General features: G+C 41.6%; 1 protein-coding gene across 1 annotated transcript in view; it reads right to left on the bottom strand.

Annotated features, from left to right (window-relative positions):
- The window catches only part of LOC128385163 (calcium-activated potassium channel subunit beta-4-like), a 38108-nt gene that overhangs the window by 20787 nt on the left and 1323 nt on the right, over window positions 1-15998 (bottom strand). Inside the window, exon 2 of the mRNA XM_053344024.1 lies at window positions 10829-10999. Coding sequence (XP_053199999.1) covers window positions 10829-10999 — 171 coding nt within the window. The remainder of the gene's footprint in view (window positions 1-10828; window positions 11000-15998) is intronic.

The raw sequence follows: 15998 nt of genomic DNA, 5'->3' as shown, positions 1-15998 counted from the left end.
GAGGTTGCTATGGTTGCGAGGGCTGGATCTCGAGGACATTGGTCAATCAACCTGTCAATCAGGACGTAGCCACGCCCTAATGCATACCCTGCTTTATCGTCACATATAAAATCAGGGAGGCCAAAATGTCCCAAATGAACATCATACTGCATTGAAGAAGGCTTTAAACTAGCGATTGAGACCATAAACACATTTTGAAAACGTTTACTGAGGTTAGAAATCAAGTGAGAAGTTGGTGAATTCTCCATTGACTTGTATAGAGACGGTCGCCCCCTGGTGGCCTTTTGATAGAATGCAGCTCTAAGTTACTTCCTGGTTGGCCTCATTTCAGAGGACCAGAACTCCCCACCTGCCAAAAACACAAACATATTTATACTTTAAAAAAATTATTATTATTTTTTAAAGTAACGCTTTAGTTCCTTTCCCTGGTAACTAGTTACTTTTATAATGGAGTAATTCAGTTACTAACTCAGTTACTTTTTGGGAGAAGTAACTGTAACTATAACTAATTACTTTTTAAAAGTAACGTGCCCAACACAGTTTATCTTATCAGTTTAGTTTGACTGTTTATAAAGTAAAAGGTTTAAATAATCATCTGATTCTGAGTTAGACCTTTTTATCCAACGTATGACCTCATTTTATACTTTTTTTAAAAATTAGGGTCAATAGGCCTCATTTAAATGAAACTATACCTCATGTTTGAGTTAATGCCTGTTGTCCTGCCGGGTCAAAGCTGACCCGAGGACAACAGGAGGATTAATAAATGACCTGATATTCAAAAATAAACGACTTCAATCAATAAAAGAGACAAATTTAATAACTAACCTTTTAAATTTGGGTCTTTGAAAAATCCATGATTACTGATCTAAAAACATGTAGAGTAATCCCCGTCAGAAAGCAGTGTGTGTGTGTGTGTGCGTGTGTGTGTGTGTGTGTGTGTGTGTGTGTGTGTGTGTGTGTGTGTGTGTGTGTGTGTGTGTGTGTGTGTGTGTGTGTTGAGATATTACAGATCTCCTCCAAAGCCAAAGCTGCTTTAGTTTGTTGTTAAGACTTCAGTCAGGGATTTCAGCACTTATAAAATATATTATGTGATGCACATGCACACACACACACACACACACACACACACACACACACACACATGCACACACACACACACACACACACACACACACACACACACACTGTTACCTTTGAAGCATATGCAGACACACACACAATCATACACACCTCAGGTTTCGGTTATTACATGTGGGCAGAAAAGGACTCTGGGAAAACACACACACACACACACACACACACACACACACACACACACACACACACACATTATTCAATCCATTTCTAGTTTAATGGAGTCTGCCAAGCCAAGCTACGTTGGCTACATTAGTACTGTATGTGTGTGTGTGTGTGTGTGTGTGTGTGTGTGTGTGTGTGTGTGTGTGTGTGTGTGTGTGTGTGTGTGTGTGTGTGTGTGAAAGCAGTGAGTTATGTCTATATTGATAGAAGGCCAAGGGAACATTATGAGCTCAGAGCAATAAAGCTCAAACAGGCTCTGTGAGAAGAGGGAAAAAGAAAGAAAGAAACAGGAGGAAGGTTTCCACCCGAATGCAGATGAAACATATTCAACATGTTTTCATCCTCAAGAAGAAGAAACACAACTAGGTGACATCATCACAGCTCAGTCAGAGCTCGAAACGATGTGAAGCCTGACGGAGACACAACATATCTGTTAGTCTCATGTATTGATGAACTGATGTTTCCAGTGATTCATTTATCTACTCAGTCTACACTTGACCACTTAGACGTTGATCATATAATCAACAAATCTCCATCAAGCTAAGTACATTTTATTTACAGTAAAAAGCCCAATATCACAAATCACACACTTACAGTCTGTACAGCATGAAACTGACACTTTCTTCTTTAACCCTTCCTAGGTCACACCAAGAAAATGCTATTTAACCTTCCTGTTGTCCTCCCGGGTCAAATTCCTTCTTTCCGTTCTCTCTCCTTCTCTCTTTCTTTCCTTCTTCTCTCTTTCCTCCTTTCCTTCTTTCCTCCCTCCCTCTTACCTTCCTTCCTTACTTCTTTCCTCCGTCCTTCCTTCCTCCCTTCCTTCCTTCCTTCCTTCCTCCATCCCCCTTTCTTCCTTCTGTCATTCCTTGCTCTCTCTCCCCTTCCTTCCTTCCTCCCTGCCTTCTTTCCTTTACTCCCTTCCTTCCTTCTTTCCTTTACTCCCTTCCTTCCCTCCTTCCTCCCTCCCTCCTTTCCTTCCTTCTTCCTCCCTTCCTTTCTTGACTCGAACACAACAGGAGGGTTAAAAAAAACATTTCTTTGCTTTACCTTCCTCTTTGAGGCCATAACAACATAAAACATGATTTATTTCTCTCTTTGAGTCTAAATGTGATGTTTTACAGCCTCTACAGACTCATTCACACCTCATTGGTTCTAAACTTTTATTAAAATCATGTTAGAGACTCATTCTGTTCATGTACAAGATGAGAACATGAAAGTCAACTTCAAAAATGTCTCCAGCAGGATCTCTGATGTCAGCACAACCTGTATCTATAGCAACCATAGAACAACCTGTATCTATAACAACCATAACACAACCTGTAACTATAGCAACCATAGAACAACCTGTAACTATAGCAACCATAACACAACCTGTAACTATAGCAACCATAGCACAACCTGTAACTATAGCAACCATAACACAACCTGTATCTATAGCAACCATAGCACAACCTGTAACTATAGCAACCATAGCACAACCTGTAACTATAGCAACCATAGAACAACCTGTAACTATAGCAACCATAACACAACCTGTATCTATAGAAACCATAGAACAACCTGTATCTATAGCAACCATAGAACAACCTATATCTATAGCAACCATAGAACAACCTGTATCTATAGCAACCATAACACAAGCCGTATATATAGCAACCATAACACAACCTGTATCTATAGCAACCATAGAACAACCTATATCTATAGCAACCATAGAACAACCTGTATCTATAGCAACCATAGCACAACCTGTATCTATAGCAACCATAACACAACCTGTATCTATAGCAACCATAGCACGACCTGTATCTATAGCAACCATAGCACAATCTGTATCTATAGCAACCATAGAACAACCTGATGGTGTGTCTGCGCATTACATAGCTCATACAAGTGATAAAGATTGCCCAAATATCAGATATCATGACACAAAGTGATTTCTGAGCAGACGTACGAAGGGTTAAATAAAGATCCTCACACTGTTTGTCTATGATGAGAAAATAAATGGCGTATTACGAAAAGTGTCTCTTTATAAAGGAGCGGGTGGAGATGAGCAGATGAGCTGCATCGATACATCAGTGGCGCACACACACACACACACACACACACACACACACACACTGTGATACACACCTCCTGAACCATCATTTATTGGGGTCATTGGTTCATTTCATTTTTGTAGGAACAAAAATGAACTGTGGAGACGAGCAGAGAAAATGTCTGGAAGAAGAAAGAAAACGACGACTGCAGTGTGTGTGTGTGTGTGTGTGTGTGTGTGTGTGTGTGTTTCTCTTTCAGATCTCTTAAATCGACACAAAATACCAAAACTAAACCCAGTAAAGTTATTTAGTAACAAGGCAGCATCATTAAATACAAACATGCTTTTTGTCTAGAGACGCAACTAACAATTACTTTCATCATTCAATCAAACATTTAACCCTGTCCTCGAGTCAAGGAAGGAAGGGAAGAAGGAAGGAAGGGAGCAAGAAGGAAAGAAAGGAGGGAAGGAAGGGAGGAAAAGAAAGAAGAAAGGGAGGAAGGAAGGGAGGGAGGGAGAAAGGAAAAGAGGAAGAGAGGAAGGAAAGAAAGAAGGACAGAGGAAAGAAGGAAGGGAGGAAGGTAGGGGAGGAAAGAAAGAGGGGAGGAGGGAGGACGGAAGGAGGGAAGGAAAGAAGGAAATACTTAAATAAGAGTAAAAATACATCTGTAAACTGAGGTGAAGACTAACCAGACTTGTTTTTAGCGTGTGATGAATACACTGATTAGTCATTCAATTGCCAACATAATCACCCTCACTGCTTATAAATTGGATAAATTTGGGATATTTTAACCATTTTTTGGGACCAAACAAGACATTTGACGACTTTGGGAAACAGTGAGCAACAACTTTGATTATTTTAGAGACCAAAAGACGAATCGAAGTTAATCAATAATAAAAAATAATTAGGGCTGTCAGCGTTAATCGTGATTAGATTAATGCAATCCATAACGCGTTCATTTTTTTAAAATCGCACTTTAATGTTGCAAGCCTTTTTGTCCCTTCTCCTCCCCCGTAGACGGCTCCTCTAGCTGTAGCGCTATGCTTTGAAGTGGCCTCCTGCAGTAAACCTACCGCGCTGATGGAAAGTAAGAGAGCTACTGGACTTTTGAACGGCTTGTTTAACTTTAAAACACTTCCAGACGCTTCAGTTGAAGTCAAAAGTAAAATGCAACCTGTGTCAAACGGAGTTTAACTACCACCGGAGTACGTGGAGTTTGAGTTAGCACCTCCACGCTAAACACCCAGGTGCAGCCAAGCCAGCCTCAGCTCCACCAAAGGACCATTTTGGAGTGTGGGAGTCGCAGCAGAGCCGTGATTGATTCCCAGTTAAGACACTCTGGTAAGAAATGCTTTACATTATGGGCTTAAAACTGCCTTCAAATGGAAAATAACAGGATTTTAAACATGCAATTCAAAACGCCATTAATCGTGATTAACTATGGACATTCTGCGATTAATCTCGATTAAAAAAATTAATCGTTTGACAGCCCTAAAATATATAAAATAATGCTTTAAATAATAGAAAAACATACAAAAATAAGTTGTAATTATCCTTTAACCCCCCCCCCCCTTCCCTCCCCCCCTCCCTCAGACAGAGAGTTGGTTTCTGTAATAGTCCTGCTGCTGTTGATCTTAATGTCATGTCAGTCATCTGGTCCACAGGCGGCTCCATTAACTAATCGCCCCCTATAGACTCCGCTCCAATTAACTGCAGGTCTCTCTCTCTCTTTGACTCCCAGTCAGCTGTTCCTCGGGGACCACGTCCATTAGAAACACCAGCGCAATTAACTCTCTGCGTCTGTCCGTCTCTCTCATCAGTCGTAGGTAAAAGGTCAGAGTCTAAGGAGAATAATTTCATTCCTAATAAGAGTCACCATGTGTTTTATATTGTTTGTTGTGTATATGAATGGATAGAAGAGAGTGGCTCCTGCTTTTATTCTTTTTTTCCTTCTCTTACTTTGATTCGGGAGGTAATCAAGTTCTCAGTATCGGAACTACAGCTCCCATAATGCTCTAGGGCAGGGGTGTCAAATATGCGGCCTGTGGGCCAGAACCGGTGGAGGAAGGGAGGAAAGGAGGAAGGAAGGGAGGAAGAAGGAAGGAAGGAGGGAGGGAGGAAAGACAGAAGGAAAAGAGGGAGGAAGGCAGGTTGAAGGAAAGGAGGGAGGAAGGGAGGAAGACGGAAGGAAAGGAGGGAGGGAGGGAGGGAGGAAAGAGGGAAGGAAGGAAGGAGGGAGGAAAGGACGGAGGGAGGGAGGGAGGAAAGAGGGAAGGAAGGAAGGAGGGAGGAAAGGACGGAGGGAGGGAGGAAAGACAGAAGGAAAAGAGGGAGGAAGGCAGGTTGAAGGAAGGGAGGAAGAAAGGTAGTAGGGAGTGGGGAAAGAAGGAAGGAAAGAAGGAACAGTCAAAACAGACGGGGTCAATTTGACCCGGGAGGACGACAGGAGGGTTAATGAAGTATTCTTTCAACAGTATTGAGTAAGGAAGAGAGGAAGAAGGAAGGAAAGGAGGGAGGGAGGGAGGGAGGGAGGGAAGAGGGAAGGAAGGAAGGGAGGTTTGAAGCTCTCTCATTAGTTTATATGAAAGGTCACAGAGCTCCTGAGCAGCAGACTGTGACATCCATCCTAATATTATGGATCTTTGAATGAAGCGTGACTCTCTCTCTCTCTCTCTCTCTCTCTCTCTCTCTCTCTCTCCTCTCTCTCTCTCTCTCTCCCTCTCTCTCTCTCTCTCTTTCTGTCTCTCCACAATCATCTCCATTGTGGTCGCCACAGCAACTGAGCAGCATCAATGACGCGCTGTCTCTCCCTCCTCTATATTTACTCCGTTGCCGTAGCGACCTCGCAGACGTGCACTAAAGAAGAAGAAGAAGAAGAGGAGGAGGAGGAGAAGAGGTGCACGTCCCACAGAGTAGCGCATGAGTCTCTGCTGCTGTTGTTTTGTTTTGTTTTGAGAATCACAAACATCTCTTTTATTCTCATGTGGTCAAAAGTATATAGACGCCCATTACATCATTTATAATCCCAAAACCATCCTTCCTTCCTTCCCTCCTTCCCTCCTTCCTTCTTTCCTTCTTTCCCCCCTCCTTTCCTTTCTCCCTTCCTTCCTTGACTGGAGGACAGCAGGAGGGTTAACCCTTAAACAGGCCTTGCTAGTTATGTCATTTGCACCTCAAGTAAGGAAGGAATGAATGAAGGAAGGAAGGAAGGAAGGAAGGAAGGAAGGAAGGAAGGAAGGAAGGAAGGAAGGAAAGGAGGAAGGAAGGGAAGCAAGGGAGGAAGAAGGAAGGAAAGGAAGGAGGGAGGAAGCAAGGAAGGTAGGAAGGAAAAGAGGGAAGAAGGAAGGAAAGGAGGGAGGAAGGGAAGGAAGGGAGGAAGTAGGAAGGAAAGGAAGGAGGGAGGAAGAAGGAAGGAAAGGAGGGAGGAAGGAAGGAAGGGAGGAAGGGAGGGAGGGAGGGAGGGAGGGAGGGAGGGAGGAAGAAAGAAAGGAAGGACAGATGAAGGAAGGAAGAAAGGAAGGACAGATGAAGGAAGGAAGAAAGGACAGAAGGAGGGAACATTTACCCTAACAGCTGAACTTAGATCTGAGGAAGGAAGGAAGGACGGAAGGAAGGACAGATGAAGGAAGGATGGAAGGAAGGAAGGACAGAGGAAGGACCCGGGAGGACAACAAGAAGGTTAAAGAGTCTGTATCTCCTGGTGCACGTTGTCTGTTTAAGGGTTAAGTAAACTGTAACTATGACGACATTGCTATTAGTGCTGTTAGTGATGTTTTCATAGTAAGCGTCTTAGCCACTAATCCATCCGTGACGCCTGTTACGCCCACACAGTAATTATATTTACCAAAATAAAAGTAGTTCTCATGGTGCTTTTTTTTTTTTTAAAGGAAATGAAAACAACATATTTTAGTTTGAAGTTTGGAAAGCTGCGTTGGTTCCTTCCTTCCCTCCATCTGTCCTTCCTTCCTTCTTCCCTTCCCTTCCTTTCCTTTCCCTTTCCTTCCTTCCTTCCTTCCCTCCATCTGTCCTTCCTTCCTTCCTCCCTTCTTTCTTTCCTTCCTTCCTTCTTTCTTTCCTTCCTTCGTTCCTTCCTTCCTCCCTCCTACCTTCCTTCTTTCCTTTTCTCTCTCCCTCCTTTTCTTTCCTCCTTCTTTCCTTCCTCCTACCTTCCTTCCTTTCCTTCCTCCCTTCCTTCTTTCCTTTTCTCTCTCCCTCCTTTTCTTTCCTCCTTCCTTCCTTCTTTCCTTGCTTCCTTCCTTCCTTCCTCCCTTGCCGTCCCTTCCTTCTTCCCTTCCCTTCCCTCCTTCTTTCCTTCCTTCCTTCCTTCCTTCCTTCCTTTCCTTTCCCTTCCCTTCCCTCCTTCTTCCTTCCTTCCTTCCTTCCCTCCATCTGTCCTTCCTTCCTTCCTTCCTTCCTTCCTCCCTTCTTTCTTTCCTTCTTTCTTTCCTTCCTTCTTCCCTTCCTTTCCCTTCCTTTCCCTCCCTTCCCTCCTTTCCTTCCTTCTTCCCTCCCCCCTTCGTTCCCTCCTTCTTCCCTTCCCTTCCTTCTTCCCTTCCCTTCCCTCCTTCCCTCCTTCCTTCCTTCCCTCCATCAAAAACACCATATTTGAGTTTGAAGTTTGAAAAGCTGCGTTGGTTCCTCCTTCCCTCCATCTGTCCTTCCTTCCTTCCTTCCTTCCTTCCTTCCATTCCCTCCTTCCTTCCTTCTTTCCTTCCCTCCATCAAAAACATCATATTTGAGTTTGAAGTTTGAAAAGCTGCGTTGGTCTTCACTCAAACTCAACCAAGTGATCCTGATGATGAATGTGAAGTAATTACATGAGTCAGCTCATTCAGAGGAAGATAAGGAGATGTTTGTCAGAAGCTTATCTGTGGAGCGTTAATGGATTTCCTTCAAGAAAGGAAAGGAGGAAAAAAAAGAGAAAAAATGAAAGGAATTAAATTTAAGTTGATTTATGAGTTTATTTCTAAACTTTTAATGTCAAACAGTTGAACTTGAGTGAATGAATTCATGGTCAAATTGACCCCGTCTGTTTTGACTCCCTCCCTCCTTACTCCTTTCCTTCCTTCTTTCTCTCCTTACTTCCTTCCTATTTTACTCCATCCTTCTTTCTTTCCTTCCTTCCTTCTCTCCTTACTTCCTACCTCTTTTCCTCCTCCCTTCTTTCCTTCCTTCTCTCCTTACTTCCTTCCTATTTTCCTCCATCCTTTTCTTTCCTTCCTTCTCTCCTTACTTCCTTCCTCTTTTCCTCCTCACTACTTTCGTTCCTTCCTTCCTTCCCTCCTTACTACTTAGCTTCCTTCCTTCCTTTCTTCCCTCCTTACTCCTTTCCTCCCTTCCTTCCTTTCTTCCCTCCTTACTCCTTTCCTTCCTTCCTTACTTCTTTCCTCTTTTCCTCCCTCCCTCTTTACTCCTTTCCTTTCTTCCTTCTCTCCTTACTTCCTTCCTCTTTTCCTCCTTCCTTCTTTCCTTCCTTCTCTCCTTACTTCCTTCTTCTTTTCCTCCTTACTACTTTCGTTCCTTCCTTCCTTCCTTCCTTCTGTCCTTCTTCCCTTCCTTCCTTCTTCCTCCCTCCCTCCCTTCCTTCCTTCCTTCCTTCCTTCCTTCCTTCCTTGACTCGAGGACAACAGGAGGGTTAACCTGTAAAATCAGGTGAATCTAAGGTTAAATGTGTGATGCTGAAACGTTTGAAGCTCAGCAGCGACTCAGTGAATTACATGTTGCTGTTTCCTCCCCGTGAGCATCAGCAGCAGCAGCTTCAGTCTGATCCCTCCCTCCCTTCCTTCCTTCCTTCCTTCCTTCCTTCCTTTCCTCCCTTCCTCCCTCCTGTCCTTACTTCTTCCTTCCTTCTTTCCTTCCTTCTTCCTTCCTCCCTTCCTCCCTTCCTCCCTTCCCTGACTTGGCGTTTGAAGATGAAAAAGGAAGCTCAGCAGCGACTCAGTGAATTACATGTTGTTGTTTCCTCCCCGTGAGCATCAGCAGCAGCTTCAGTCTGATTGGTTTCCTCGTATCGCAGCAGCTGTCTGAAGTCATGAGCCGGACAGAAATAGACGGAGTGAGAAAGAAGCAGTGAGACACAACATGCCATTAAGACCCTCAGCGTGAGAATAAAGGAGTCAAAGCACCATTAACACACCGCTCACAGTAAACACATGACAGCTGACAGCATGTGTGTCTCTTTCCTTCCTTCCTTCCTTCCTTCCTTCCTTCCTTCCTCCTTACTCCTCACAGTAAACACATGACAGCTGACAGCATGTGTGTCACTTTCATCTCCTGCTGAACCACAAACCACACAGGAAGGATGGAAGGGAGGAAAGAAGGAAGGGAGGAGGGAAAGACAGAAGGACAGAAGGAAGGAAGAAAAGGGGATGGAGGGAGGGGAGAAGGAGGGAGGAAGGAAGGAAGGAAAGGAAAGGAAAGAAGGAAGGAAGGAGGGAAGAAGGACGGGAAAAAAAGAAGGAAGGGAGGAAGGAAGGAAAGGAGGGAGGAAGAAAGGAAGGAAGGAAGGAAAGGAGGGAGGAAGAAGGGGAGGAAGGATGGAAGGGAGGATGAAGGAAGGAAGGAAAGGAGGGAGGGAGGAAGAAGAAAGGAAAGGAAGGAGGGAGGAAAAAGGAAAGGAGGAAGGTAGGAGAAAGAACCAGTGAGACACAACATGCCATTAAGACCCTCAGCGTGTGAATAAAGGAGTCAAAGCACCATTAACACACCGCTCACAGTAAACACATGACAGCTGACAGCATGTGTGTCTCTTTCATCTCCTGCTCAACCACAACGCTCCCTTCCTTCCTTCCTTCCTTCTTTCCTCCCTCCCTCCTTCCTCTTTTCCTTCCTTCCTTCCTTCAATCCTTCCTTCCTTCCTCCTTACTCCTCACAGTAAACACATGACAGCTGACAGCATGTGTGTCTCTTTCATCTCCTGCTCAACCACAACGCTCCATTCCTTCCTTCCTTCCTTCTTTCCTCCCTCCCTCCTTCCTTCCTTCATTCCCTCCTTCCTTCGTCCCTCCCTCCTTTCCTTTCAGAAACCAGAAAATATTCACATTTCTCTTAAAGAATAACTGAAAAGTGGTTCATTGATGAATTGACTAATTGTTGCAGCTCTAAAGAATATAAGGGAGGGAGGAAGGAAGGAGGGAAGGAAGGAGGGAAGGAAGGAGGGAGGGAAGAAGGAAGGAAAGGAGGGAAGGAAGGAGGGAAGGAAGGAGGGAGGGAGGAAGGAAGGAGGGAAGGAAGGAGGGAAAAGAAGGAAGGGAGGGAGGAAGGAAGGAGGGAAGGAAGGAGGGAAGGAAGGAAAGTAGGGAAGGAAGGGAGGGAGGACTCTAACTGTTGAGCGTGACGACGTTGAAGCTGAGTGTGTTTGGTACCTTTGGGTTGAGGACCAGCTGCTGCTCGTCGATGTGCAGCAGAGCCACAGAGTTGGAGGAAGGAGGAAGGAAGGAAGGAAGGAAGGAAGGAAGGAAAGGAGAGAAGGAAGGGAGTGTGTTTGGTACCTTTGGGTTGAGGACCAGCTGCTGCTCGTCGATGTGCAGCAGAGCCACAGAGTTAGACTCCGAGTTGTTGACGAAGATCTGCAGGCAGGGGTAGAGCGACGTGCCCTTACAGTCCGCACCGCACGTAAACACACACTCAAACATCTCCTCAGGGTGCAGCACCGACACCACCTGCAGGAAAACACACCAAGAGAAGTCTAAGTATACTTATCTTAGACACTTTTCTCTCTCTAACCTCAAGGGCCACATACAGCCTAATTTAATCTCAGGTGGGCGGGATCATTAAAAAGATGGAAAGAAGGAAGGAAGGAAGGAAGAAAGAAAGAAAGAAAGAGAAGACTTGAAAGAAGGAAGGAAGGAAGGAAGGAAGAAAAAGAAGACAGAAAGGAAGGAAGGAAGGAAGGAAGGAAGGAAGGACAGATATAAGGAAAGAAGGAAGGAAGGAAGAAAGAGGACTTGAAAGAAGGAAGGAAGGAAGGAAGAACAGATATAAGGAAATAAGGAAGGGAAACAGAGCATGCATGAAAATAAACATCAATAAATGAGTAACACACAATCAGTCTACTACACAGATCTGATAAGAGTCAAAGCTTTCTTCATCACTCCAAAGGTCACAGAGCTGCAGTAAAGTGTGAGTGTAGTGATTGATGTTGCGTGAAGCCGTGGATTAGTGAATGAAATCACTCCGAGTTCGGTTTGTGCCTTTTAGAAACTAAACTAACAAACAAACAGCATAAAGCCAGCAGCAGGTTTCCACTCTCTGTAATGTACGAAGACGATGCAATAAGCTAACAGCCGAATAAATCAAGCCGTTATGAATTCATCAGCCGCTGTGAACGGGAGTGAAAGCCAAGGTCCCAAATGGCTTTAAAACGCTGGAGGGAGGGAGGGATAAAGGAAAAGAGGAAGGGAGGAAGGGTGGAAAGAAGAACGGAAGAAGAAATACATACTACATACTTCTATACTACATACTACATGCTTCTATACTACATACTACATACTTCTATACTACATACTACATACTTCTATACTACATACTTCTATACTACATACTACATACTTCTATACTACATACTTCTATACTACATGCTTCTATACTACATACTACATACTTCTATACTACATACTTCTATACTACATACTACATACTTCTATACTACATACTACATACTTCTATACTACATACTACATACTTCTATACTACATACTACATACTTCTATACTACATACTTCTATACTACATACTACATACTTCTATACTACATACTTCTATACTACATGCTTCTATACTACATACTACATACTTCTATACTACATACTTCTATACTACATACTACATACTTCTATACTACATACTACATACTTCTATACTACATACTACATGCTTCTATACTACATACTACATACTACTATAATACATACTTCTATACTACATACTACTATACTATATACTTCTATACTACATACTACTATACTACATACTACATACTTCTATACTACATACTACTATACTACATACTACATACTTCTATACTACATACTACATACTTCTATACTACATACTACATACTTCTATACTACATACTACATACTTCTATACTACATACTTCTATACTACATACTACATACTTCTATACTACATACTTCTATACTACATGCTTCTATACTACATACTACATACTTCTATACTACATACTTCTATACTACATACTTCTATACTACATACTACATACTTCTATACTACATACTTCTATACTACATACTACATACTTCTATACTACATACTTCTATACTACATGCTTCTATACTACATACTACATACTTTTATACTACATACTTCTATACTACACACTTCTATACTACATACTTCTATACTACATACTACTATACTACATACTTCTATACTACATACTTCTATACTACATACTTCTATACTACATACTTCTATACTATATACTACATACTTCTATACTACATACTACATACTTCTATACTACATACTTCTATACTACATACTACATACTTCTATACTACATGCTTCTATACTACATACTACATACTTCTATACTACATACTTCTATACTACATACTACATACTTCTATACTACATACTACATACTTCTATACTACATACTACATACTTCTATACTACATACTACTATACTACATACTACATACTTCTATACTACATACTACATACTTCTATACTACATACTTCTATACTACATACTAAAGGACCAGATAGTAAGCAGACCGTTTACACTGTAGTAAACTACACGATTACCCACAATGCATTTGGTTCCTACCCGAGCTGAAATCATCAGGCTGAAGCTGATTTCATTTTAGCTCTAACTCTGTAAATAAACCACTTTATCCACATTTCTAACCTTTTTAGGAAGAAAGTAAAGAAGCGCTTTAGATCCACAATGTGACGCTAATTTGTCCAGATAACACCTGTTTACAGTCACTTCCTGTCATTTTCACAATAAAACACCTGTTTAAAGTTTTGTTCCTGAGAATTCGAAGCCGCTCAAGTTAGCCGTAGCGAGTAACGCACTTCCTGTCATTTTCACAAAATAAAACACCTGTTACCTTTGATTATTAAGAAAACCATAATGATAGAATTGGTGCTTTTATTTTGAAAACAGGAAGCAAACATACCCTCGCTGTAGCTAACTTGAAACCAGCAAGGTGTTGATCTGTGACGTTTGTATTTTGGGGTTTTTCAGAAGTTGCGCTGCATCTTGGGTAATGTGAGTGTGAGTAGTAGCGCTGCATCTTGGGTAATGTGAGTGTGAGTAGTAGCGTTGCATCTTGGGTAATGTGAGTGTGAGTAGTAGCGTTGCATCTTGGGTAATGTGAGTGTGAGTAGTCAGCTCTTGATGCATACTCTGCATTTCTGGAGAATCTAGTAAACCATCCAGGAACTCCTCACATACTCTAAATCACATACTACGCAGTTAAACACACTACATACTTCAAATGACATCAGCGTTAGTACGAGTAGTAGGAAAGTATGCAGTTTAGAACAGACCCAGAGACTCGGACAAAGACCTGAAACCAAAACCTACATAGACATGATGAGCTAATAACTAAACAGGACACAGGTGAGAGAAACTAGACAGGTGAAACACATGAGGCAATCAACCAAGGCAGGGGAAACACAGGAAGTAAAACTACCAAAATACACAAAGGGATAAAAACTTCAAAATAAAACGTGAGCCACAACAGGAAGTGACAGTGTAGAAGCGTTGATAGTTTGTCCAACACAGCGCACCAATAAAATAAAAACCTGAAATGTATTTAAGTGAGAAAGAAGTTTTGTACGAATTATATGTAAATATAGTTTTGTAGTGATGTTACAGAAACAGGACTTTTAATGGATAAGAGCCTTTTAAGCATCAACACCACCAAGACTAAAGGACATAAAGCAGTGAGGACTCCACAGAGCTTCAGGTGGATGTCGTACAGTCTCAGCGACGGTGTGACTGATGATGATTGACGCCTCAGAGCGACCGATCCGATCACCGTCACTGTCCATCAAAATGATTCAAGCTAACAGCAAATCTGGGCCAAGAGACTCACTTGCAAAGCTGAAGTGTATTAGTTCCTGCTCTGATTCATTACTCCACACTTGACTCGTTTCAAGTGTCTGGAGTAGATTAACACAGATCAACTTCTTTCAAATGATTATTTTCTATTTCTACAATTCCTGTTATGATTTCCTAAGAGGCCAACATGTCCAACCAACAGCCCAAAACACCAATATATTAAATCTAACAGTAATACAAAATAAAAGCAGCAAATGTCTATATTTAAGAAGCTTTAACAAGAGATTATTTTCTTGGGACAAATACTTAATTATCAAGTTACTGATTAATTTCAATCAATTATTCCACTAACTGTTGCAGCTCTACAGGTAATAATAGGGGTTTTGATATTTTCAGAATAAAAGTAATCTAATCTATAATGTACTGTAAGTTTAAAGTAATATTTCACTTTCTGACTATTAGATAAAAACAGAACATCATCACATTGGAGAAGCTGAAATCAGAGTCAGAACAGTGTGTCTACAGTCATTTAAAGTCTCTGATCAGCTTCTATTGAGCTTCAGCAGTGTGAGTTAGTCATATCAAGTGATATCTGACACATTTACAGTCTGTTTAGCATCAGATTCCCTCTTAGTGCTTCCTGTTGAGCTGTGGTGGAAGTATAGTAACAAAAAGACTTTGCCACTAAAAACACTGTAATGTTGAAACATAGAAGATGAAGATTTGACTCATTTGGACGCTGAAGCTTCATATTAGCTTCACATCAACTTTTAAATCCATGTTTCCACAGAAGGAGGACTGTGGATTTAGTCCTCCATCACTTCCTGTAAACATTATGAAGGGATCTAATGGTCAGTATGAACAGGAAGAATCATTACAGCAAGAAAAACACACTTAGTGTTCATTTCAGCTTCTGACTGTTGTTGAAAAACTGTGAACTCACCCTTTAAAATTACTACCACAGCCACTACTATCACAAATACACTTAATTTGGTCGCTAACAGCACTAAAAATACTACATTACTAATCGTGACAACTGCTTGTACTCCTGTTCTTATTGCCAACAATACCACTAAGACTAAAACTACTACAATAATACAACTAGGCTACTAAAATAAGCAGAAATATTCCACTGTGATAAGTTACATCAATATTAATATAATAAAAGTCAACTATTGGGCTCTAACACTTCCTCCAACTACTCCCACTACAACGCCAACACCAAAACTCCTACTGGTAACAGGCTGGATACAAGATACACACAAAAATACTAACAATATTTTATGCATTTTAACATCAATTAATAACTATATTACTAATACTAACAGCTGCTACACAACCTGCACCAAAACTACTACCACTAAAGATTAGCATAAATAATCCACTGTCACTGTTTACATCACTGTTAATAGTATTTATTATTAAACCCCAATACTTCGTCCACTAACAGCCAACTCCTCCCACTACTGCACCAACACCAAAACTCCTACTGGCTTGATACTAGACACAAAGAAAAATACTAACAATATTTTATGTATTTTACCATCATTACAGGTGCTACACATCCTGCACCAAAACTACAGCCACTAAAAAATAAGCAGAAATACTCCACAGTGATA

Source organism: Scomber japonicus, chromosome 23, assembly GCF_027409825.1.
Source record: "Scomber japonicus isolate fScoJap1 chromosome 23, fScoJap1.pri, whole genome shotgun sequence".
NCBI lineage: Eukaryota > Metazoa > Chordata > Actinopteri > Scombriformes > Scombridae > Scomber > Scomber japonicus.
The sequence above is the reverse complement of the archived record's forward strand: the minus strand, read 5'-3'. Positions and strand labels throughout refer to the sequence as shown.